Source organism: Pristiophorus japonicus, chromosome 18, assembly GCF_044704955.1.
Source record: "Pristiophorus japonicus isolate sPriJap1 chromosome 18, sPriJap1.hap1, whole genome shotgun sequence".
NCBI lineage: Eukaryota > Metazoa > Chordata > Chondrichthyes > Pristiophoridae > Pristiophorus > Pristiophorus japonicus.
Window position 1 is genome coordinate 9,154,099 of NC_091994.1, and position 25,333 is coordinate 9,179,431.

Consider the following 25,333-nt stretch of genomic DNA (forward strand, 5'->3'; position numbering starts at 1 on the left):
GGTGGTTGTGAAAGGCGCTATATAAATGCAAGTCTTTCTTTCCTCTTTAAACATTTCCGATATACCTAGACACTCAGATGATGGTGAGAACAGATTCCCTGTAAAAGATCTTGCCTCTGAGTAAGAAGATTGTGGGTTCAAGATCCACATTAAGGGGTTTGGGTCAGTTATAAGGATATGTTTGCAACAAGACATTGCCCCTTTAAACAGAATTTCTCCCATACAGCAGCAGTGCCCAGATCATTACTGTATACATTTACTGCAAGAGGCATTACTATTTATGAACATATTTTCCTTATTACTAATACAAAGCACACTCAGAGTGATGCAATGCCTCGGCAATGATTTGTGCCTCTTTGTCCTGCCAGCGCCTGAATCATGTTCTTCATTTTGAAAAGCTTTAAAGTCAGTTTAAATGCCTGTTCTGACACACTCAAACTGGCAGCTGATTGGATGGAAAGCGCGGGGATTCCCTCCTGTCTCTGCTCTGATTGGTCAATGAGATTTCCCAGCAGGCAGAACTACGCGGGAAAGATATTTACAAGAACTGGACTTTCCATCTCTCTCGTTATCATTTAACAAAAAAGGAAAACTCAATGTATATTATTATGTCTGGGAGCGCGGGTTGCGGTTCGCCCAAGCGGATGATGGTGTCTGTGATTAAATCCACGCCGTTCAAATCCCAGTGCGCCGCCGAGGAGTTAAATCTGGGGGATTTATCAATGGTTTTTCCCTACAAATGGCCGGGAAACTCCAACAGCCTGAGCCCGACTCCCAGCATCGGATCGACAGGGTCGGCGTCGCCCGGGGAGAGTCCTGACATCCCGACATACAAGGTACAAGCTTCTCTGATCGTGTCCCGATCGTGGATCTTGCAGGAGATGTGCAGACAGGCTCGGAGCTGTCAGCTAGGATCTTTCTACACAATGCAGGCTGTAAGATCCCAGATAAATGCGTATCCAAGAAAGAAATATCTTGCATTTATAGTGAACTGATTGCTATTGGTGCTTCACTTTTGTAACTATATTTATTTGACATATTACAATTATAAATATTTATAATTAGAAACACTGCTAACTTATATATTGCAATTATAAATATACATAATGCAGTTATAAATATACATATTGCAATTAAATATTTATAATTGCAATATGTATATTTATCTTTATAATTGTTATATGTAAGTTAGCAGTGCTTCTAATTGCAGATCTATATTTGGTTTTGGGCCAGCAGAATTTACTGGAAATCACTTGCCGTTCATTTCTCATCCTCTAAGAGCAGCATGGTTTTCAGAAGTTAAAAAATAACTGAACTCCGAACCGAACAGATCAATTTCCAGATTTATCAAAAAATCATTTTCTTTTGAATTTTAAATGCAACGCATTTTTTTTAATTTTAATTTGTCTGCAAATTGACCGTTTGCAAAGTTTCCTCCTCCTCCACTATTGTTTTTCCCTCCCCGATCGTGGCCTTGATTATAATTTCAATCCTGCATTTAAAAAAATATATAATATATATAATTGAGATTGCTGCTGAATGTACCGCGTTGCTAATCCTTGTTTTTTTTGAATGAGCTGGAATTGCAACTCTCCGCGCGGAACCCGCCAAAAATGTTGCAGGCGCCAACGTTCCATCACCATGGAGACGGGACATCGAGCGGCCCCGCCCCCGAGCACACGCGTGTCTGATTGGCTCCTGCCACATTGCGGGCACGCCCATTCATACCGACCGTCCAGCTGGAGGAAATCCTGGGCTTTCTGCAAAGGGACTTTCAACAAATCCTCAGCCTTTTTGTATTTAGTTCTTCGCCGTTATTTAAATTGCAGCAAGGTGATCATCACTGTGATAGTTGTGTATGTGTGTGTATATAATATATATATAATACATTGATTTTATATATATATTTATATAATATATTATTTATTTATATGGGAAAATTGCTCTGCAGTTTCCAAAACCTAATGCCACTCAAGCACCCACTACCTTGAAATAGCTCCCAAAATCTCCCTTAAATTGCCCACTGCACTTTTAGTTTGCACTGTGGTCAGATGGGTACAGAAAAACTTGCCTTTGTATAACATTCTCAAAGCTTCACAGCCAGTGAATTACTTTTAGGGGGAAAAAAGAAAACGACTTGCATTTATATAGCGCCTTTCATGACCACCGGACATGCTTTACAGTCAGTGACGCACTTTTTTTGAAGTGTAGTTACTGTTGTAATGTAGGAAACGCAAAAGCGGTCAATTTGCAGACAAATTAAAATGAAGAAACAATTACGTTGCATTTAAAATGAAAAAGAAAAGGATTTTTGCTGAATCTGGAAATTGATCTGTTCGGTTGGGAGTTCAGTTGCATCAGTTATTTTTTAACATCTGAAAACCATGCTGCTGTTAGAGGGGAAATGAACGGCAAGCTCCCAAAAACCACAATGTGATGATGACCAGATAATCTGTTTTAGTGAAGTTGATTGAGGGATAAATATTGGCCATGACTGTAGAGATAACTCCCCTGCTCCTCTTCAAAATAGTGCAATGGGATGTTTTACATCCACCTGAGAGAGTAGACGGGGCCTCGGTTTAATGTCCCATCCGAAAGACAGCACCTACCGATGGTGCAGCACTCCCTCAGCACTGCACTGGAGTGTTAGCCTAGATTTGGTGTGCTCAAGTCTCTGGAGTGGGACTTGAACCCATAACCTTTCGAGGTGAGGCTAGACGAGGGTGCGACCAACTGGGCCACGGCTACACTTCAGTGCAGTTACTATTATTTAGGCAATTTAAAAACAAAAATCATGCTCTGAATCTAGACGTCGCTGTCAAGGCCAGCTTTTATTGCACTTCCACAGCTGTCCTTGAGAAGGTGGACCACCTTGAATGTCTTGATACAGCTGAGTTGCTTGCGAGGCCACTTAAGAGGGCAGTTAAGAGTCAACCATGCTGGTGGAGGACTGGAGTCTACCCAGACCGGGCGAGGATGACAGGTTTCTTTCCCTAAAGAACACTAGTGAACCAATTGGGTTTTATTGACAATCTGACAGCTTCATGGTCACTTTTACTGATACTCAAACTACCATGTTAGGATTCGAACTCGCAATCTCCAGATTATTAGACCGGGCCTGCGGATTATTAGTCCAGTAACATAGTCACTCCACTACTGTGCCCATCCACGTGGCAGATACTTTGCACAGCAAGGCCTCGGAAACAAAAAGTAAAATGAATAACTTGGTTCGCGGCTGAACGTTGGCCAGCAGCGAACTGGCCCACCCAAAGTTACACGGCATTCCCACGGAAATTGGCGGGGGAGGTGGGGGGCAGGGATGCCGATAATACAGCGCTGTGGAAGGATTTCCGGGGTGGGCACTGGGGGAAATCTCCTGATTTCCCATATGGCCAGTTCACCCCTTGGTCAGTACAGTAGGGTAACTTTGTTGTCCTTCACAAAAGTACCTTTTACATCCACCTGAACGGGCAGACTGGGACTCGGTTTATCATCTCGGCACCTCTGACAAGGCAGCGCTCCCTCAAACTGCCCCGAAGTGACCGCCTCAATTTCTATATTGGAGCAGGACTTGGAGCAAGAACCTTCTAAGCGGTGTGGGAGTGCTAACACTGAGCCAAGCGGCCACAGACGATGTCCTGTGGACTGCCCATATTGCGGTACAGTGCTTATGTTACCGGACTAGTAATCTGAAGGATTGGCCTAATGATCCAGAGACAAGAGTTCAAATCCCACCATGGCAGCTGGGGAATTTAAATTCAGTTAATTAAATGAATCTGGAAAGAAAGCTAACATCAGTAATGGTGATCGGATTGTTGTAAAAACCCAACTGGTTCACAAATGTCCTTTAGGGAAGGAAATCTGCTGCCCTTACCCGGTCTGGCCTACATGTGACTCCAGACCCACAGCAATGGGGTTGACTCTTAACTGCCCTCTGAAATGGCCCAGCGAGACACTCAGTTGTATTCAAGGTGGCAGCTCATCACCACCTGGGATCCTGGGCTTCATAAATAGAGGCAGCGAGTACAAAAGCAAGGAAATTATGATGAACCTGTATAAAACACTGGTTCGGCCTGAACTTGAGTATTGTGTCCAATTCTGGGCACAGCACTTTAGGAAGGATGTGAAGACCCTAGAGAGGATGCAGAAAAGATTTACGAGAATGGCTCCAAGGATGAGGGACTTCAGTTACGGGGATAGACTGGAGAAGCTGGGGTTGTTCTCCTTGGAGCAGAAAAGGTTGAGAGGAGATTTGATCGAGGTGTTCAAAATCATGAGGGGTCTGGACAGAGTAGATAGAGAGAAACTGTTCCCATTGGTGGAAGGGTCGAGAACCAGAAGATACAGATTTAAGGTGATTGGCAAAAGAACCAAAGGTGACATGAGGAAAAACTTTTTTACGCAGTGAGTGGTTAGGATCTGGAATGCACGGCCTGAGAGAGTGGTGGAGGCAGACTCAATCCCGGCTTTCAAAAGGAAATTGGGCGAGTACCTGAAGGAAAAACAATTGCAGGGCTACGGGGAAAGGGAGAGGGAGTGGGACTAGCTGAGGTGCTCTTGCAGAGAGCCGACATGGGCTCGACGGGCCGAATGGCTGCCTCCTGTGCTTTAACCGTTCTATGATTGTATGACCTTGTCAAGGGGCAATTGGGGATGGGCAATAAATGCTGGCCTTGCTGGCGATGGCCACATCCCCTGAATGAATTTTTTTTAAAACCCTCCAGTACCTTTATCCAAGCGGCTGACCTTTCCAAGCCTAGATACTGGAGACTGGGAGACTACTGTGCTCCAACGGGCTTTATAGCTAAGCCTGATGTGGTTCTGTCCCGCTGGCCATGCATTCCCTTTCTGGCAGAGGTAGTTGAACAGTGAAAGAAAAGAAAGACTTGCATTTATTTATCGCCTTTCACGACCACCGGACGTCTCAAAGCGCTTTACAGCCAATGAAGTGCTTTTGGAGTGTAGTCACTTTTCTTCTGAGGTGGTCCCTCGAATCGAGGATGACTTGCTTCCACGCCAAAAAGGGATGTGTTCAAAGAGTTCACAGGTGTTTCAATGAAGGACCTAATATTCCAGATCCCGAACTACACCCTCAAGGGTGGAAGATGCCTACGCGTGGATTTTTTTAACATTGTACACCAGCCACCGCACGGGCTTGACAGAGCTAGGTCTTGGTCCAGTGGCAAGGATTAACCAAGACGACTGGAGACCAGCTCTGCTGCACGGGCCTAGTGCGCGCACACCTATCGCAGTGTGGGCTGGCCCCGTGCTGCCCCCTGGGCCCCGAACTCTCGCCTCTCCTGGGCCCCGATCACGTCCCCCTACAATCTCTCGCCGCTCCTGCGCCCTGACCTCGCCGCTCCTGCTGTACCTGCCCACGCTCCAATCCAGTCGCCCTCTTCACAGCCGTCGTTCTCCTGCACCAGCTCGCGCTGTACCCTATAGTGGCCCGCCTCCATGCTGGTCCCAGACTGCCGCTCGCTGCTCCTTATTGTAATGTAGGAAACGAAGCAGCCAATTTGTGCACAGCAAACTCCCACAAACAGCAATGTGTGATGACCAGATAATCTGTTTTTGTTATGTTGATTAAGGGATAAATTTTTCCAGGACGCTTGGGGATAACTCCCCTGCTCTTCTTTGAATTAGTGCCATGGGATCTTTTACATCTACCTGAGAGAACAGACAGGACCTCGATATAATGTCTCATCCGAAAGACAGCACCTCCGACAGTGCAGCACTCCCTCAGCACTCCACTGGAGTGTCAGCCTAGATTTAAAAAAAAAAAATGTGTTCAAGTTCCTGGAGTGGCGACTTGAACCCACAACCTTCTGACTCCAAGACGGGGGTGCTACCCACTGGGCCACAGCTGACACAGTGAGCAGGAGCAGGGACCCTGACCGCATTTCTTTGCTTAGTTCGATGGAGCTTGAAGCCAATTGGAATGAGCCCACTGCCCCGCCCTCCCTCGCTGAGATGGAGAGATCAGACTGAGTCTGCTCAGGCCAGGGGTCTAACAGGGGAAGTGACGTCCTCGGGTTGTGTGTTGCAGGATGGGATACGACGTGGCCGCCCGAGAGCGGAGATAGTCCGGGATCTCATCACCGAGGGCACCATGTCCGCCAGTCGGATCCGCTGTCACATCTGCAACCGAGTGTTCCCACGGGAAAAGTCGTTGCAAGCTCACAAAAGGACACACACCGGTGAGTAGAAGAGGGGAGAGCAGTGGCAGCTCACCCCCCCCCCCGCCCGTGTACCTTTCAAAATATTCTGCGTCGTTATCTTCGCCACCCTTGCCCCATCTCCTCACTCACTCACTCACCGAGCTCCAAGACGCCTCACAATCAGAAGAACATAAGAAATAGGAGCAGGAGTAGGCCATTCGGCCCCTCAAGCCCGCTCCGCCATTCAATGAGACCACGGCTGATCTTCCACCTCAACTCCACTTTCCCGCACCATCCCCATATCCATTGATTCCCTCGTACTCCGTAGCTCATTTCTTCCCAGGGTCTCGGTTCTGGAACTCCTTAACTCCTTCAGTCCCACCTTCCTTCTGCGATCTAAAACTACTTCCATTTACAACGCGCCTTATCGTGTAGCTGAAACTGGATCGACGGGCTTCACGTGAACTGCTTTCTGAAGGTTAGTGTTTGGGAATCGAGGGATGAGGGGATCGGGCAGGAGCGTGGAGCTGAGGTAGAAGATCAGCCTTGATCTTAGTGAATGGCGGAGCAGGTTCGAGGGGCCGAATGGCATACTCCTAATTCTTATGTTCTTGCGTGAACCTGTCGGCTTTTAATATCCGAGTCTGGTGTCACCCAATAATGCTTTACAATTTACCTCCGCTTCGCTCTTACAATTTGCACTTTGGGCCTTAATCTTCACCCCCTGCCCTGCCTCTCCGCAGGTGTATCAATTATTTTAAAAAAGCAGAAAATGCTGGAAATACTCAGCAGGTCAGGCAGCATTGGCGGAGAGAGAAACGCTTTGGGTCGGTGACCTTTCGTCAGAACTGATGATGTGATCTGATGAAGGCTCGTTGACCTGAAACGTTAACTCTCTTTCTCTCTCCGCAGATACTGCCCGACCCGCTGAGCGTTTTACAGCAGTTTCTGTTTTTATTTCTGATTTCCAGCATCTTTCGTTTTTAAAAATAAATGATGCAGGGAGTCCCTCCCACCCCGCCTCCCCCCCCCCCCCCCCCTCGTGACTCTGTTGGCAACGCAGACAGAGTCACTAGCACCAGACGGCTGCAGGACTGATTGCTGCTCTCTGCTGAGTTCGCTGATGTTAATTGTGGAATCTGCAATTGGCTTTGTAGATCCTGGAGCAAGGAGGCAAAAAAAAAATCAGCCGGGACCCCTGCTCCTGGTTGCTGTCCAGTGACTCTGCTGACTCAATGGGTTTTTGGGCCTTCACCTAGGCTTCTCAACAATAAAGCATGGGGGTCGATTTTTCACTGGCTTCGCCTGGTGTTAGCAGGGCGGTATCGGCCTCACGATGGGGTCGGTGGCCTGGCCGACCCGTTAACCGCGAGCGGTGCGACAGACTCCATTTTGAAAAGGGCCTACCCTACCACCGGGGTGTCCGAACCGCCTGCCTGTTTCAGGTGACCGGCCCCTATTTTAACATGGAAATCGAGATCCAATGATGTACGTCGGACCCCGATCGGCACTTTTGTGCAAACAGGGGAATGGCAGCATAATGATAATGTTACTGTTAATCCAGAGGCCTGGACTAATGATCCAGAGACAAGAGTTCAAATCCCACCACGGCAGCTGGGGAATTTAAATTCAATTATTTGAATAAATATGGAAGAAAAAGCGAGCATCAGTAATGGTGACCATGAAGCTCCCGGATTGTCGTAAAAACCCATCTGGTTCGCTAATGTCCTTTAGGGACGGAAATCTGCCGCCCTTGCCCGGTCTGGCCTATATGTGACTCCAGACCCACAGCAATGTGGTTGACTCTTAATTGCTCCCTGAAATGGCCCAGGGAGCCACTCGAGGGCAATTAAGGATTGGGCAATAAAATGTCGGCCTTGCCAGCGACGCCCACATCCTGTGAACGAATCTTAAAAAACGCGAAATCAAGGAGCCCCGACCAAAGGCTAGAGTCAGATCATTGCCTCTTCAAGAGACGGTTAAAAATAAACGTTTTAACTTTTGCCGACTTCAATCAGCTGAGTGTTGGTCTCAGCTTTGTGTCTGCGCTCCCCGAAACCGAGTCTTGGGATAGAATCAGAGAAACTTACAGCACAGAAGGAGGCCATTCAGCCCGTCGTGCTTAGTCCCCGCCCGCCCACTTTTTGTCTGTAACCCTGTAACTCCCCGTCCCCTAGTACCTCTCCAACTACCTTTTAAAATTATTTATGCCGACAGCTATCCTCTAGACCTTTTGTCAATGATTTTGAAGCTGTGACCTCTGGTTAATGACCCACTTGCCAGAGGAATAGTTTATCTTTCTCTACTCTATCCGAACCCCTCACCGTCTTGAAAACCTCTATCGGGCCTCCGCTTTACCTTCTCTGTTCCAAGGAGAACAGTCCTAACTTTTCCAACCTTGCCTCATCATTGAAGCCCCTCATCTCCCTGAAAGAAAAGTCTACCAGGCATGCTGCTATGTGTTCTTAAATTCTGCCATTGCCTGTGATCTGTGCTCCACGAGCCGAAGAGATTGGGCCGGGTGTGGCGGGGGGAGGGTTTAGTTTTTACACCAAGTCCTGGTCATCCTCCATCATCATCATCATCATCATCATCATCATCATCATAGGCGGTCCCTCGTATCGAGGATGACTTGCTCCACGCCAAAAAGGGATGAGTTCACAGGTGTTCCGATGAAGGACCTGATATTCCAGGTCCATGTTGAAGGGTGGAAGATGCCTGTGCGTGGATTTTTTTTTAACGTGTGGTGGCCATTACATACCAGCCACCACACGGGCTTGACAGAGCTAGTTCTAGGTCCAGTGGCAAGGATTAACCAGGACGACTGGAGACCAGCTCTGCTGCACGGGCCTAGTGCGCACACATATCGCAGTGTGGGCTGGGCCCGTGCTGCCCCTGGGCCCTCGCCTCTCCTGGGCCCCGACCTCACCGTTTCTGCTGTACCTTCCCATGCTCCAATCAGCGACCTGGACCTTGGTGGCATCCAATCCAGTTGCCCTCTTCACAGCCGTCGCTCTCCAGCACGCGCTGTACTTTGAAGTGGTATGCCACCACACTGTTCCTTTGAAGGCCCCACCTGCTCATGAGCTCACCCATCACCCCCTGTGCTCGCTGACCTACATTGGCTCCCGGCTAAGCAACGCCTCGATTTCAAAATACTCATCCTTCTTTTCAAATCCCTCCTTGGCCTCACCCCTCCCTATCTCTGTAATCTCCTCCAGCCCCACAATTTCCCAAGATATCTGTGCTCCTCCAATTCAGGCCTCTTAAGCATTCCTCATTTTAATCGCTCAACTATTGGTGGCCGTGCCTTCTGTTGCCTGGGCCCCAAGCTCTGGAACTCCCTCCCTAAGCCTCTCTCTTCTCCGTTACAACGCTCCTTACCTACCTCTTTGACCAAGCTTCTGGTCACCTGCCCTGAACATCTCCTTATGTGGCTCGGTGTCAAATTTTGTTTGATAATCGTTCCTGTGAAGCTCCCTGGGACCGTTTACTATGTTAAAGGCGCTATGTTAATGCAAGTTGTGTAATTTTTTTTGTTCCTTTTTTTTTTTTTTCCCTCCTTCTCCCTCTCTGTTTGACCGGCGTCCAGGGGAGAGACCGTACGTGTGCGACTACCCGAGCTGCGGGAGGGCGTTTGTGCAGAGTGGACAGCTCAAGACGCACCAGCGCTTGCACACCGGGGAGAAGCCATTCATCTGCTCCGAGCCAGGTGAGTGAATGAAGGGGCGACGAAGGGGAGTGCAAGGGCTCTCGGTCCGAGGGCGGCGGAGGCAGTGGGTCTTGCCACGCCGGGCACGCAAAGCCTTTGGGTTACAGCAGAGCAATGGGACTCCCAGTGTGACGCAGCAGGGGAAAGCGGTACGTTCCGACTTCGCCGCGGGTCAGGAGAGGGGTCCCTTGTGCTGGATGCCCTCGGGCCACCTGGCACAGTCCTGGCACCCGGTCAGCCTCGGCCTCGTTTGGTGAGCTGCCGCACTTGCCCAGCCTTTTGTCACCCCGAACTCCTGCTGCGATCGAACCTGCACTATCTCCGGGACTGCAGCGGTTCAAGAAGGCAGCTCGCCGCCACCTTCTCGAGGGGCGATTGGGGACGGGCAATCAATGCCGGCCTTGCCAGCAATGCCCACATCTCGTGAACATTTTATTTAAGTTTTAGATTTCATTACAACTGTGCTCATTTGGAGAGCGCGATTTGTAAAGTTAGGCAGAATTGTTTTTTTTTAATGGAAAAGTACAACGCTGGAAATTAGAATGTGAAGTGCTGGGACCATACAGCGGGTTAAGAAAGAAAGACTTGCATTTATATAGCGCCTTTCATGACCACTGGACATCTCAAATCGCATTACAGCCAATGAAGTACTTTTGAAGTGCAGTCACTGTTGTAATGTGGGGAACGCGGCAGCCAATTTGCGCACAGCAAGCTCCCACAAACAGCAATGTGATTATTGTTTTAGTGATGTTGATTGAGGGATAAATATTGTCCAGGACACCGGGGATAACTCCCCTGCTCTTCTTCAAAATAGTGCCGTGGGATCTTTTATGTCCACCTGAGAGGGCAGACGGGGACCTCGGTTTAACGTCTCATCCGAAAGACGGCACCTGCGACAGTGCAGCACTCCCTCAGCGCTGCACTGGAGTGTCAGCTAGACTTTTGTGCTCAAGTCTCTAGAGTGGGACTTAAACCCACAACCTTCTGACTCCGAGGTGAGAGTGCTGCCCACTGAGCCACGGCTGACACTCCAGGTGGTTAGCAGGTTAATATCTCGTGCAGAGACCCTTTATCAGGACAGTCTCTTCAGAGGCTGACTGCCCTACAATGTATTTCATGTTGTTTCTCCTGGAGGGGACTCTGCATGGGATGTAGATTATTTTTAAACCCACTTCGTCTCAAATAACTAGATTGCACTGCGGGCTATTTACCGGGTGCACCCAAAGGCAGTGCCCGAGAGCTGATGGGTTGCAATCATTAAGGAAATGGAGTATGCAAATTTGGACGGTTGCTTTAAATTAAATGAATAGCAAATAGGTCGTATATTCAAACTAGTAACTGGTAATTTTAGGACTGCCATCAGGAATGTTGTGTTCGCAAAGAGAGTGTTCAATATGTGCAATAAACTTGTTGGTCGAGCAGAAGAGGCAAACGCCCTGAAATCATTTAAGAAACAATTGGAAGCAGCAATGTTGGGACTTTCCGATCTTGATGATTTAATCTAGTGCCAGCTGTGGCTCAGTGGGCAGCACTCTTGTCTCTGAGTCAGCAGGTTGTGGGTTCAAGGACATGAGTACAAAACTCTAGGCTGACACTCCAGTGTAGTACTGAGGGAGCGCTGCACTGTAAGAGGTGCCGTCTTTTGGATGTGAGACGTTAAACCGAGGCCCCGTCTGCCCTCCCAGGTGGATGTAAAAGATCCCACGGCACTATTTCGAAGAAGAGCAGGGGGAGTTATCCCCGGTGTCGTGGGCCAATATTTATCCTTCAATCAACATAACCAAAAACAGATTATTTGGTCGTTATCATATTGCGGTTTGTGGAAGTTTGCTGGGTGCAATTTGGCTGCCGCGTTTGCTACATTACAAGTGACTACACTTCAAAAGTTACTGCATTGGCTATAAAATGCTGTGGGACGTTCTGAGGTTGTGAAAGGCGCTATATAAATGTACGTCTTTCCTTTTAAGATGGGCAGAACGGCCTCCCTCCTTCGTTATTATCTTGTTCATAGAATCCCATCAGTTTGAAAAGCCTTGAAATGCTTCACACATGGCCTGTGTTTGGAAGTGCAGTGACTATGCTATATGTATCGCTTAATTTTTTTAAATTTCAAAATATACTTTATTCATAAAAAAATTTGTACAGTACATTCAAAGGCAGTTCAGTACATTTAGCTGCGGTCAGCAATCCCATACACTACATTTGGGTGCTGACGGCAGTTCCATTCGATACATTTTCTTGCTTTCCGGTTCAAGTACAATACGGGATACATTGTAGTACATTCAAACAATTTACATTTCATGTGCTTAATGTGACTTGGTTGACTCTACGGGCCCTCCCAGGAAGAGCTAGGCCTGTCCTGCAGGACCTCAGTAAATGAGCCCCTTGTAACATCAGTCACGGTGACTTTCTGTCTCACTCAGACCGACCGCTGTTCCAAGAATGTTTTTTTAAAGTTAATTCGGGGTCATGGAAATCCCTGCTAGGCGCGGTCCACAATAGCTTTCGAAAGGAAAATAAAGAGTTACATTTATATAGCACCGTTCACGACCACCGGATTTCTCAAAACGCTTTACAGCCAATGCAGTACTTTTGGAGCGTAGTCACTGTTGTAATGCGGGAAACGCGGCAGCCAAATTTGCGCACAGCAAGCTCCCACAAACAGCAATGTGATAATGACCAGATAATCTGTTTTTGTGATGTTGATTGAGGGATAAATATTGGCCCAGGACACCGGTGATAACTCCCCTGCTCGTTTTCAAAATAATGCCACGGGATCTTTTACATCCACCTGAGAGCAGACGGGGCCTGGGTTTAATGTCTCTTCTGAAAGACGGCACCTCCGACAGTGCGGCGCTCCCTCAGCACTGCACTGGGAGTGTCAGCCTAGATTTATGTGCTCGAGTCCCTGGAGTGAACCCACAACCTTCTGACTCCGAGGCGAGGGTGCTACCCATTGGGAAAAGGATGGAGGAGTGGGACGAAGGGGATAGCTCTATCGGAGAGACGGCACAGGCACGTAGGGCCACATGGCCTCCTTTTGTGCTGTTTTTTTTTTTAACAAAGATTCTACATGCGGTTAACTTCTGCAATTTGGTTGTTGGCTAACTGTGCATGGGCTTGAACAGTTGGCAGATAGACAGCAGCAGGACTCCCCAAGCACAGATTACAGGCACAATCGTTCCCCCCCCCCCCCCCCCCCCGGTCCCGCCGTGCCCGACTCACAGCTTCAGCACTGGGCTGGTTTTCGAGGGACTGCAGTGCATTGTTGGAGCAGGGCGCCACCAAGTGTCCAATGCAAGCTACTGCCAGTTCCGTAACCAACTGTCGGGTTTCTGTATTCCCCAGTGTGGCGTTCAACATTCTCTCCCTAGAGGGCCCGTCGCAGCTAGCTAATCCCAGAGAGTTTGGGTGCAGTTTGTCAGAGTCAAGACTTCGGGGAGGGTTCTCCAGTTGCCTGCTGGGGTGTAACCAAGTAAAACCTGCCTGCTTCCCAGAGCAGGTCAAAGAAATTACCTGTATTTGTATCGCGCCTTTCGCAACCATCATCATAGGCAGTCTCTTGGAATTGAGGAAGACTTGCTTCCACTCTAAAAATGAGTTCTTGGTTGGCTGAACAGGCCAATACGAGAACCACAGTCCCTGTCACAGGTGGGACAGACAGTCATTGAGGGTAAGGGAGGGTGGGATTGGTTTACCGCACAATCCTTCCGCTGCCTGCGCTTGTTTTCTGCACGCTCTAGGCGATGAGACTCGAGGTGCTCTGTCCTCCCGGATGCTCTTCCTCCACTTAGGGCGGTCTTTGGCCAGGGACTCCCAGATGTCGGTGGGGTGTTGCACTTTGTCAAGGAGGCTTTGAGGGTGTCCTTGAAACGTTTCCTCTGCCCAGCTTTGGCTCATTTGCCGTGAAGGAGTTCCGAGTTGAGCGCTTGCTTTGGGAGTCTTGTGTCAGGCATGCGAACGATGTGGCCCGCCCAGCAGAGCTGATCGAGTGTGGTCAGTGCATCAATACTGGGGATGTTGGCCTGGTCGAGGACGCTAATGTTGGCGCGTCATTCCTCCCAGGGGATTTGTGGGATCTTGCGGAGACATCGTTGGTGGTATTTCTCCAGCGATTTGAGGTGTCTATTGTACATGGTCCACGTCTCTGAGCTATACAGGAGGGACTGCAGTGCCTTGACGGATCATCTGTGGTTGGAAAAATGTTGGAGGCCATTATTAAAGAAACAGTAGCAGGACATTTGGAAAAGCAAAATTCAGTCAAGCAGAGTCAGCATCGATTTAGGAAGGGGAAGTCATGTTTGACCAATTTGCTGGAGTTCGTCGAGGATGTAACGAGCAGGATAGATAAAGGGGAACCAGTGGATGTGGTGTATTTGGACTTCCAGAAGGCATTTGACAAGGTGCCACATAAACGGTTACTGCACAAGATAAAAGTTCACGGGGTTGGGGGTGATATATTAGCATGGATAGAGGATTGGCTAACTAACAGAAAACAGAGAGTAGGGATAAATGGTTCATTCTCGGGTTGGCAAGCAGTAACTAGTGGGATGCCACAGGGATCAGTGCTGGGACACCAACTATTTACAATCTATATTAACGACTTGGAAAAAGGGACTGAGTGTAACGTAGCCAAGTTTGCTGATGATACAAAGATGAGAGGAAAAGCAATGTATGAGGACACAAAAAATCTGCAAAAGGCTAAGTGAGTGGGCAAAAATTTGGCAGATGGAGCATAATGTTGGAAAGTGTGAGGTCATGCACTTTGACAAAAAAATCAAAGAGCAAGTTATTATTTAAATGGAGAAAGTTTGTAAAGTGCCGCAGTACAGCGGGACCTGTGGGTACGTGTGCATGAAATCCAAAAGGATAGTATGCAGGTACACCAAGTGATCAGGTAGGCCAATGGAATCTTGGCCTTTATTGCAAAGGGGATGGAGTATAAAAGCAGGGAAGTCTTGCTACAGCTATACAGGGCCACACCTGGAACACTGCGTGCAGTTTTGGTTTCCATATTTACGAAAGGATATACTTGCTTTGGAGGCAGTTCAGAGAAGGTTCACTCGGTTGATTCCGGAGATGAGGGGGTTGACTAATGAGGAAAGGTTGAGGAGGTTGGGCCTCAACTCATTGGAATTCAGAAGAATGAGAGGTGATCTTATCGAAACGTATAAGATTATGAGGGGGCTTGACAAGGTGGATGCAGAGAGGATGTTTCCACTGATGGGGGAGACTAGAACTAGAGGGCATAATCTTAAAACAGAGATGAGGAGACATTTATTCTCTCTGAGGGTTGTAAATCTGTGGAATTTGCTGCCTCAGAGCTGTGGAAGCTGGGACATTGAATAAATTTAGATCAGAAATAGATAGTTTTTTAAACGGTAAGGGGAGTGGGCGGGGAAGTGGAGCTGAGTCCATGATCGGATCAGCCATGATATTGAATGGCGGAGCAGGCTCGAGGGGCCGTATGGCCTACTCCTGTTCCTATTTCTCATGTTCTTGTGGAACACAGCGCCACCAGGTGCCCGATGCAAGCTACTGCCAGTTCCGTAACCAACTGTCGGGTTTCTGTATTCCCCAGTGTGGCGTTCAACATTCTCTCCCTATAGGGTCCGTCGCAACTTGCTAAACCCAGAGAGTGTGGTCGCAGTTTGTCAGAGCCAAGACTTCGGGGGGGCCTCCAGTTGCCTGCTAGGGTGTAACCAAGTAAAACCTGCCTGCTTCCCAGGGCAGGTCAAAGCAATTACCTGCATTTATATAGTGCCTTTCACAACCACAGGACATCCCACAGCATTTACAGCCAATAAAGTACCTTTTGAACTGTAGTCACTGTTGTAATGTACAGTTCTGGTCGTCATATTATATAAGGGATATAGAGGCACTGGAGAGGGTGCAGAGAAGATTTACAAGGATGATGTCAGAAACGCGAGGGTATGCAAAGGATGAACAGGCTGGGTCTCTGTTCTCTTGAAAAAAGAAGGCTGAGGGGTGACCTAATGGAGATCTTTAAAATTATGAAAGGTTTTGATAGAGGGGATACAGAGAGAATGTTTCAACTTGTGGGGAAGAACATAACTAGGAGCCATCAATATAAGATAGTCACCAAGAAATCCAATAGGGAATTCAGAACAAACTTCTTTACCCAGAGAGTGGTGAGAATGTGGAACTCGCTGCCACAGGGAGTGGTTGAAGCGAATAGTATTGATGCATGTAAGGGGAGGCTAGACAAGCATATGGGGGAGAAGGGAATAGAAACATAGAAACATAGAAAATAGGCGCAGGAGTAGGCCATTTGGCCCTTCGAGCCTGCACCACCATTCAATATGATCACGACTGATCATGCAACTTTAGTACCCCATTCCTGCTTTCTCTCCATACCCCTTGATCCCTTTAGCCGTAAGGGCCACATTTAACTCCCTTTTGAATATATCCAACAAACTGGCCTCAACAACTTTCTGTGGTAGAGAATTCCACAGGTTCACCACTCTCTGAGTGAAGAAGTTTCTCCTCATCTCGGTCCTAAATGGCTTACCCCTTATCCTTAGACTGTGACCCTGGTTCTGGACTTCCCCAACATCGGGAACATTCTTCCTGCATAGAGGGTTATACCAAAAATGTCGGGAATATTCTTCCTGAATAGAGGGTTATGCCGATAGATTTAGATGAGAAAAGATGGAAGGAGGCTCGAGTGGAGCATAAACGTCGCATGGGTCGGTTGGGCTGAATGGCCTGTTTCTGTGCCGTATATCCGATGTAATCCTGTGAGATGCAGCAGCCAATTTGTGCACAGCAAGCTCCCACAAACAACAGTGTGATAATGACCAGATCATCTGATTTGGTGATGTTGGTTGAGAGAAAAATAATTGGCCCCAGGACACCAGGGATAACCCCCTTTGCTCTTCTTCAAAATAGTGCCATGGGATCTTCTATGCCCAGTTGAGCGAGCAGACGGGGCCTCGGTTTAATGTCTCATCTGAAAGACGGCGCTCCCTCAGCACTGCACTGGAGTGTTAGCCTAGATTTATGTGCTCAAGTCTCTGGAGTGGGACTTGAACCCACAACCTGCTGACTCAGGCGAGAGTGCTGCCCACTGAGCCACGGCTGATATCTCGGGTAAGCTTCCTGGTGTTGATCCAGCAAGGACCATTCTACCCGTTAGAACTTTGCCCGTCAGGGTTACCGGATCCCGAATGGGGGGAAAAAATCCCAGTGTTTAACCTCCAAGTTCCCTGACTGTTGGATCAGCGGAGTAACGCAGATCTCCCCGGCCCAGGCCTGGGGAAGCGATTGCCAAGTCTGCGATTGTGAATTAACCAGTGTTCCGTACTTCCACAGCCTTTGTGTGGCTGTCTTGACCAAAACCCTGCACCTAACCCATTGACTCGGCCCAGAGTTCAACAGAGTTCAAATCCCTCCATGGCATCGCCTATCTCTGTGACCTCCTCCAGCCTTGCATCGCACTGGGAACTGTGCGTTCTTCCAGCTATAGCCTCTTGTCCGTCCCCCACTTCCTTTGGCCACCATTACCGGCCGTACCTTCAGCCGCCTCGGCCCTAAGTTCAGGAATTCCCTCCCTGAACCTCTCTTTTTCTCTAAAACTAGGGCTCTACTCACTAGTCAATGGGAACATTAATGGAACGTCTAATAGAATGGGTCCATTCCGGTCCGACAACGCCTCGCTTTTAAAATGCTCATCCTTGCCTTCAAATCTCTCCATGGCCTCACCCCTCCCTATCTCTGTGACCTTCTCCAGTCCGACACACGCCGAGATCTCAATTCTGGCCTTCTGTGCATCCCCCGATTTCCATCGCTCCACCATTGGCGGCCGTGCCTTCAGTTGCCTGGGCTCCAAGCTCTGGGATTTTCTCCCTAAACCTCGCTGCCTCACGTGCTCATTCCACCTTTAAGACGCTCACTAAAACCTACCTCTTTGACCGAGCTTTTGGTCATCTGCCCTAATTTCTCCTTCTGCACCTCGGTGTCAAAGTTTGTTTGATCGCTTCTGTGAAGCTCCTTGGGACGTTTTACTATGTTAAAGGCGCTATATAAATGCAAGTTGTTGCTCCGTTGAGGTGACTCTGACTGGTTCTGCTCCGGGGGCGGAGGCAACAAAAAGTTCCCATGTTTTGTCAAACTTTGCACCGTTTTCCTCCAGGGGGGCGAAGTTTGAATAAACCCCAGCTGGGTCTGTGAAATCTTGTGCTGTATTTCTGTGGGGATTAAGTACAGCTTCAGTACCTATGTTAAAGTAAAGTGACCGTGGAAATGTTTTTTAAAAATTTTCTCCAGGTTGTGTCAGCAAATTCACTCACGCCAACCGGCACTGCGTCAAACACCCGTACTCCCGGCTGAGGCGGCAGGAGGGCACAGCGGGCCAAGGCACGGCCTCGACGGCTGAAGAGGACAAGGCGGTGGCGGAGTGGCTGGCGAGGTGGGTAGCTGAGCTCTCAGACACCCCATAACCTGAGCGTGTGAGTGAGAGAGAGAGAGAGGGTGTGAGAGAGAGAGAGTGAGAGAGAGAGAGAGAGAGTGTGTGTGTGTGAGAGAGAGAGAGAGAGAGAGAGAGTGTGTGTGTGAGAGAGAGAGTGTGTGTGTGAGAGAGAGAGTGTGTGTGTGAGAGAGAGAGTGTGTGTGAGAGAGAGAGTGTGTGTGAGAGAGAGAGAGTGTGTGAGAGAGAGAGAGTGTGTGAGAGAGAGAGAGTGTGTGAGAGAGAGAGTGTGTGTGAGAGAGTGTGTGTGTGAGAGAGAGAGTGTGTGTGTGAGAGAGAGAGTGTGTGTGAGAGAGAGAGAGTGTGTGTGAGAGAGAGAGTGTGTGTGAGAGTGAGAGAGAGAGAGTGTGTGTGTGTGAGTGAGAGAGAGAGAGTGTGTTTGTGTGTGTGAGTGAGAGAGAGAGAGAGTGTGTGAGTGTGAGTGTGTGTGAGTGAGAGAGAGAGAGAGTGTGTGTGAGTGAGAGAGAGAGTGTGTGAGTGTGAGAGAGAGAGAGTGTGTGAGTGTGAGAGAGAGAGAGAGAGAGTGTGTGAGAGAGAGAGAGAGAGTGTGTGAGTGTGAGAGAGAGAGAGAGAGAGAGAGAGTGTGTGTGTGTGTGTGTGTGAGTGAGAGAGAGTGTCTTGTTCCCTCTCCTCCCCTCTTGGTGCCAACTCCCGCTGCCCTATATAAGAAATAGGAGCAGGAGTCGACCATTTGGTCCCTCAAGCCTGCTCCGATCATGGCTGATCTGATCATGGACTTGGCTCCACTTCCCTGCCCGCTCCCCATAACCCTTTACTCCCTTATCGCACAAAAGTCTGTCTATCTCCGCCTTAAATATATTCAATGACCCAGCCTCCACAGCTCTCTGGGGCGGAGAATTCAGCCATAATCTTATTGAATGGCAGAGCAGGCTCGAGGGGCCATATGACCTACTCCTGCTGCTAGTTCTGATGTTCTTATGTCTGTGACCCTTTGTCAGAACTGGAAAAGTTTGAGATGTAACAGATTCTTAAGGAAGTGCAGGGGCAGTGAAAGAGGGAGGGGAGGAAAGAACAAAAGGGGAAGGTCTGTGATAGGGTGGAAGGCAGAAATGATTTAAGAGACCAAAGGGATGATGGGCCGAATTGAGATGGTAATGTCACAAGTTAAGAAACAAAAGATGAGTCTAGATAGGGTGTAATGGCGGAATCATCACTAGCTGCCCTGGGAAAGAGGGAAAAAGGATGGTGGTGTTTGTAGAAAAAAATGGGGGCCAGGGGTTACGGTCTGAAATTGTTGGACTCTATGTTGAGTCCAGAAGGCTAAACGAAAGATGAGGTGCTGTTCCTCGAGCTTGCGTTGAGCTTCATTGGAACAGTGTCAGAGACCGAGGACGGAGAGGTCAGAGTGGGAGTGGAGCGGGGAATTAAAGTGACAGGCCACCGGAAGCTCGGGGTCACACTTGCGAACTGAACGGATTTAGACACAGCAGTTGGATCGCTATCCCGTATTTGACCCACCCCCTGAAGTCTTTTTCTTCTTGACCGTGTCTGTCCCTCAGGTACTGGCAGAGCCGAGAGCAGCGGCCAACCCCTGCCAGGGAAGAGGCGCTTGCCCGGAGATCGGACCGGGAGCAGGAGGATCCGATGGGCAGATGCCGGGAGGAGGAGGAGGAGGAGAGGGAGCAGCGTTGCTCTGGGCGGCAACTGCAGGAACTGAAGGAGCGTTGGCACGGCGCCCTGGCACTCATCCAGCTGGCAAACCTCTCCTCCCCTCAGCCTTACTGAACCCCTCCCTCACCCCCTCACCGTGCATTTGTATATCGCCTTGCACACGTCCCAAAGTGCTCCACAGCCAATTAAGTACTTTTTAAATTGCAGTCACTGTTGTAATGTAGGCAAATCTCAAAACTGCAACGGGATAATGATCAGATAATCTGTCGTTCGTGATGTTGCTTGAGGGATAAATATTGGCCAGGACTCCAGGGATAACTCCCCTGCTCTTCTTCGAAATAGTGCCATGGGATCCACCCGAGAGAGGAGAGGGGGCCTTGGTTTAATGTCTCATCTGAAAGGTGGCACCTCCGACAGTGCAGTGCTCCCTCAGTTATGTGCCTGGGTTATGTGCTAGAGTGGGACTTGAACCCACAACTTTCTGACTCTTGAGGCCCACCGAGGCAAGACCGACTCCTTAAGCCATATTTCAATGGCGGCGCTAACCCACTTAAGGTAAACTGGTTAATGCTGGAGTTAAAACAGCGGACCGGGCAATCGATAGGGACCTGTGTCAAGCAATTCACTTAATGTTATCACATTCCTGTTCTGTTTCTATGTTTAGTGACAATAACCTGACAGAATATATTGCCACCTACTGGTGCGCATAGAAACTGCAGCACTTAACAGCTCCCACATTAATCGCAGCTCTGTCTTGTGCTAATCACAATTTTTTTTCCTCTTCATTCAGCTAATCGGTTGTTTGACCTTATTGCTCTGCACACACTTGTGGACCAAGAATAATATAATGTTCGAACTTTCTCAAGTGTTTATTAATGGCTTGACTTCTGTGTTACGGGGTTGGGAGGAGGTTGCAGAATTGGGTGGGGGGCTGGTACATGACCTGGGGGGCGGGGGTGAACTCCAAATGAGGATTAAGGCAGATTGAAAACTTACAAAACCAATTTGAATCATAGAAAGGTGGTGATTTTTAAATTTTAGTCCCCACCCCCACTGCTCAGTTGGTACGTTCCTCTCCCAGTGAAGAAGGTTGGAGGGTTGTAGGAACAAAGAGTATTGTGGGGGGGGGGGGGGGGGGGGGCGGTTATTAAGGGTAACTCCAGAGCCAGGGAAAGGCCACTAGGCCCATCGAAGGCCTACAACAGCTCTCCCTTTAGTCCCGTCAAACGCCTCAAGTGGTTTTGTACTCTACCGCTGGATTATTCCAAAGAATTGTGAACCTGTGGAATTCTCTACCACAGAAAGTTGTTGAGGCCAGTTCGTTAGATATATTCAAAAGGGAGTTAAATGTGGCCCGTACGGCTAAAGGGATCAAGGGGGTGTGGAGTGAAAGCAGGAATGGGGTACTGAAGTTGCATGATCAGCCATGATCATATTGAATGGTGGTGTAGGCTCGAAGGGCCGAATGGCCTGCTCCTGCACCTATTTTCTATGTTTCTATGTTTCTGACTGAATAAAGAGGATTTCTGTAATATTGGATTCCCGTGATGGAGGGGTTAGTGGGAGGACACCAGGGCAGGGGGAGTGGGCGGCAGTGGTGGAACAGAGAAGAGAGACGAGCAGGTGAACAGGCGGAGGAGGGCTTGGAGGAAGAAGGGAGGAGAAGGTGGGACAGGGAAGGAAGAGTGAGAAGGGGGCAGAAGGAAAGAGTGGGTTGGGTTAGGAGAGAACGAGCAGGGTTCCTGGAGGAGGTGAAGAGTCAGAAAGACTTGCATTTATATAGCACCTTTCACGACCACTGTATGTCTCAAAGCGCTTTACAGCCAATGAAGTACTTTTGGAGTGTAGTCACTGTTGTAATGTTAGGGGTCAGGGGGAGGAATAGAGATGGAGGCGATGAGTTTGGAAGAGGAGGTCACGGGGGGGGGGGGGAGGAGGAGAGCAGGGGGAGGGATTAGTGGATATGGGGAGAGCTATATGTACACTGAGGAGATTATGCCCCTTTATTCATCGCATAGCAGCAAAAGCACTTTAAAAATAAAAATTAAACGAATAAAACTGATGGAAAATAGAACTTAAAACAGCCAGGAGACAATTCGGTGCAGGGATGGGTTTGTTGACGACTTTTATTCCCCTCCCCCCACCCCCCAGCTCTTGTTTTTGTGACTGGCGCAGTCAAATCACACTTTGTGGAAACGGCAGCGCTTATCTAAGTTATGAGTTGGCACTGCAGGGCAAAACCACTTGTGCTGTGCCCTGGGAGACGGAAAGGTACTGAATTGGGCCTTGCCCATCGTGGAATGGTGACAGGGGGGCAGAAACAAAATGGATGCCGAATCCACCTATCCAATGGGCGTCGGTGTTAAAAAGGCGGCTGACTGGCTGTTGCCATCTTGTTTTTTTTATATATTATTTTACAGTTACTGTCAGCCACTGTATCGTTTTGCCCGCTGCGTGGCGCGTGTCGGAAAGCTAAGTCCTCAAGCTCCTGGGGGCGGGGGAGGGAAAGATTGAGGGTGCTGGTTCAGTGAGATTGAAGGCTGCTGGTCTGGCACTTCAGGTTCTGTGTACAACACTTTATTTGTGGAAAAAAAAGGCTATTTTAAGAATTGGGCAAGGGTGGGGGCGAGAATGTACAAATTTATCCCAAATCTCTTGAAAACATATGTAAATAGTCAGGAGCAGGGGCTGGGGAGAGTGTGGCCCAAGTGTTGATCTTTTGAAATTAAGCTCTTTAAAATATTTTGAGAGGGTTTGCAGAACCTTTGGTGTAGTGTCGATTTAGAAATCAAAGGATGTAACAGAAGATAGATTCTACTGCACTTAAAATGCACACACGCTCGCACACACACCGCAGAGCTGACTGATTTTGAAATAATTGTTGGGAGAAGCTTCTAAAGCATTAATGTTCTGTATCGAATTCTTCCATTTTGTACACTGAAGATATTTCAGCTGAGACCACCAGTGTGTGGGATCTGGCTTGTGTGAATATGTAATTTAGCAAAAACAAACATTTTGAAAAGAGACAGTAGTTTAATTGCACTGTATATAAACTATTTAATAAATGGCAAAAAAAGCAATCTAATAAAAAATCTTTTAGTTGAAGGCAGCTGGCTTGTTTTTATCTTTGCTATCCGATTCTCGAGAGGTTTCGCTGAACCTCTGTCATCTCTCAACAGCGCACCTTGATTCTCTTGCCCATAACCGATAATGACACTTCCCACTGGGGCACACGACCCTGCAGCCTAGTGCGTCCCTGGTTCGATACCCACCCACTGCCCAGCGGTTACCATAGAATTTTATTGCACAGACATCATCATAACGTCATCGGCAGTCCCTCGAAATCGAGGAAGACTTGCTTCCACTCCAAAAGTGAGTTCTCAGGTGACTGAACAGTCCAATACGGGAATTACAGTCTCTGTCACAGGTGGGACAGACAGTGGTTGAAGGAAAGGGTGGGTGGGGAGTCTGGTTTGCCGCACGCTCCTTCCGCTGCCTGCGCTTGTTCTCTGCATGCTCTCGGCGACGAGACTCGAGGTGCTCAGCGCCCTCCCGGTTGCTCTTCCTCCACTTAGGGCGGTCTTTGGCCAGGGACTCCCAGGTGTTGGTGGGGATGTTACATTTTATCACGGAGGCTTTGAGGGTGTCCTTGAAACGTTTCCTCTGCTCGCTTGCCGTGTAGGAGTTCCGAGTAGAGCGCTTGCTTTGGAAGTCTTGTGTCAGGCATACGAACAATGTGGCCTGCCCAACGGAGCTGGTCGAGTGTTGTCAGTGCTTCGATGCTGGGGATGTCGGCCTGATCGAGGACAGTAATGTTGGTGCATCTGTCCTCCCAGGGGATTTGCAGGATCTTGCGGAGACATCGTTGGTGGTATTTCTACAGTGATTTGAGGTGTCTGCTGTATATGGTCCACATCTCTGAGCCATGCAGTAGGGTGGGTATCACTACAGCCCTGTAGACCTTAAGCTTGGTGCCAGATTTGAGTGACTGATCTTCGAACACTCTCTTCCTCAGGCGGCCGAAGGCTGCGCTGGCGCACTGGAGGCGGTGTTGAACCAATGCCAGTAAAAACCAATGCGTATAAGGTGGCCAAGGTTAGTGGGAAAATAGAAAATTGGGAAAATTTTAAACGACAGCAAAGAATGACTAAGAAAGCAATAAAGAAATGAAAGATAGATTACGAAGGTAAACTTGCGCAAAACATAAAAACGGATAGTAAAAGCTTTTACAGATATATAAAACGGAAAAGAGTGACTAAAGTAAATGTTGGTCCCTTAGAAGATGAGAAGGGGGATTTAATAATGGGAAATGTGGAAATGGCTGAGACCTTAAACAATTATTTTGCTTCGGTCTTCACAGTTGAAGACACAAAAACCACGCTAAAAATTGCTGATCACAGGAATGTGGGAAGGGAGGACCTTGAGACAATCACTATCACTAGGGGGGGTAGTGCTGGACAGGCTAATGGGATTCAAGGTAGACAAGTCCCCTGGTCCTGATGAAATGCATCCCAGGGTATTAAAAGAGATGGCGGAAGTTATAGCAGAAGCATTCGTTATAATCTGCCAAAAGTCTCTGGATTCTGGGGAGGTACCAGCGAATTGGAAAGCAGCTAATGTAACGCCTCTGTTTAAAAAAAGGGGCCAGACAAAAGGCAGGTAACTATAGGCCGGTTAGTTTAACATCTGTAGTGGGGAAAATGCTTGAAACTATCATCAAGGAAGAAATAGCGGGACATCTAGATAGGAATAGTGCAATCAAGCAGACGCAACATGGATTCATGAAGGGGAAATCATGTTTAACTAATTTACTGGAATTCTTTGAGGATATAACGAGCATGGTGGATAGAGGTGTACCGATGGATATGGTGTATTTAGATTTCCAAAAGGCATTCGATAAGGTGCCACACAAAAGGTTACTGCAGAAGATAAGGTTACGTGGAGTCAGAGGAAATGTATTAGCATGGATAGAGAATTGGCTGGCGAACAGAAAGCAGAGAGTCGGGATAAATGGGTCCTTTTTGGGTTAGAAATTGGTGGTTAGTGGTGTGTCACAGGGATCGGTGCTGGGACCACAACTGTTTACAATATACATAGATGACCTGGAAGAGGGGACTGAGTGTAGTGTAACAAAATTTGCAGATGACACAAAGATTAGTGGGAAAGCGGGTTGTGTAGAGGACACAGAGAGGCTGCAAAGAGATTTAGATAGGTTAAGCGAATGGGCTAAGGTTTGGCAGATGGAATACAATGTCGGAAAGTGTGAGGTCATCCACCTTGGGGAAAAAAAACAATAAAAGGGAATATTATTTGAATGGGGAGAAATTACAACATGCTGCG

At 48.3% G+C, this 25,333-nt stretch overlaps 1 protein-coding gene across 1 annotated transcript; it reads left to right on the forward strand.

Moving 5' to 3' along the window:
• Nucleotides 1-543: 543 nt before the first annotated feature.
• LOC139229141 (zinc finger protein 367-like) lies at nt 544-20,818 on the forward strand. Its single transcript, XM_070860803.1, has 5 exons — nt 544-836; nt 6,050-6,200; nt 9,754-9,873; nt 18,163-18,304; nt 19,882-20,818. Exons 1-5 carry the CDS (start codon nt 597-599, stop codon nt 20,105-20,107), a joined length of 879 nt encoding a protein of 292 aa, XP_070716904.1. The 5' UTR covers nt 544-596; the 3' UTR covers nt 20,108-20,818.
• Nucleotides 20,819-25,333: the final 4,515 nt, after the last annotated feature.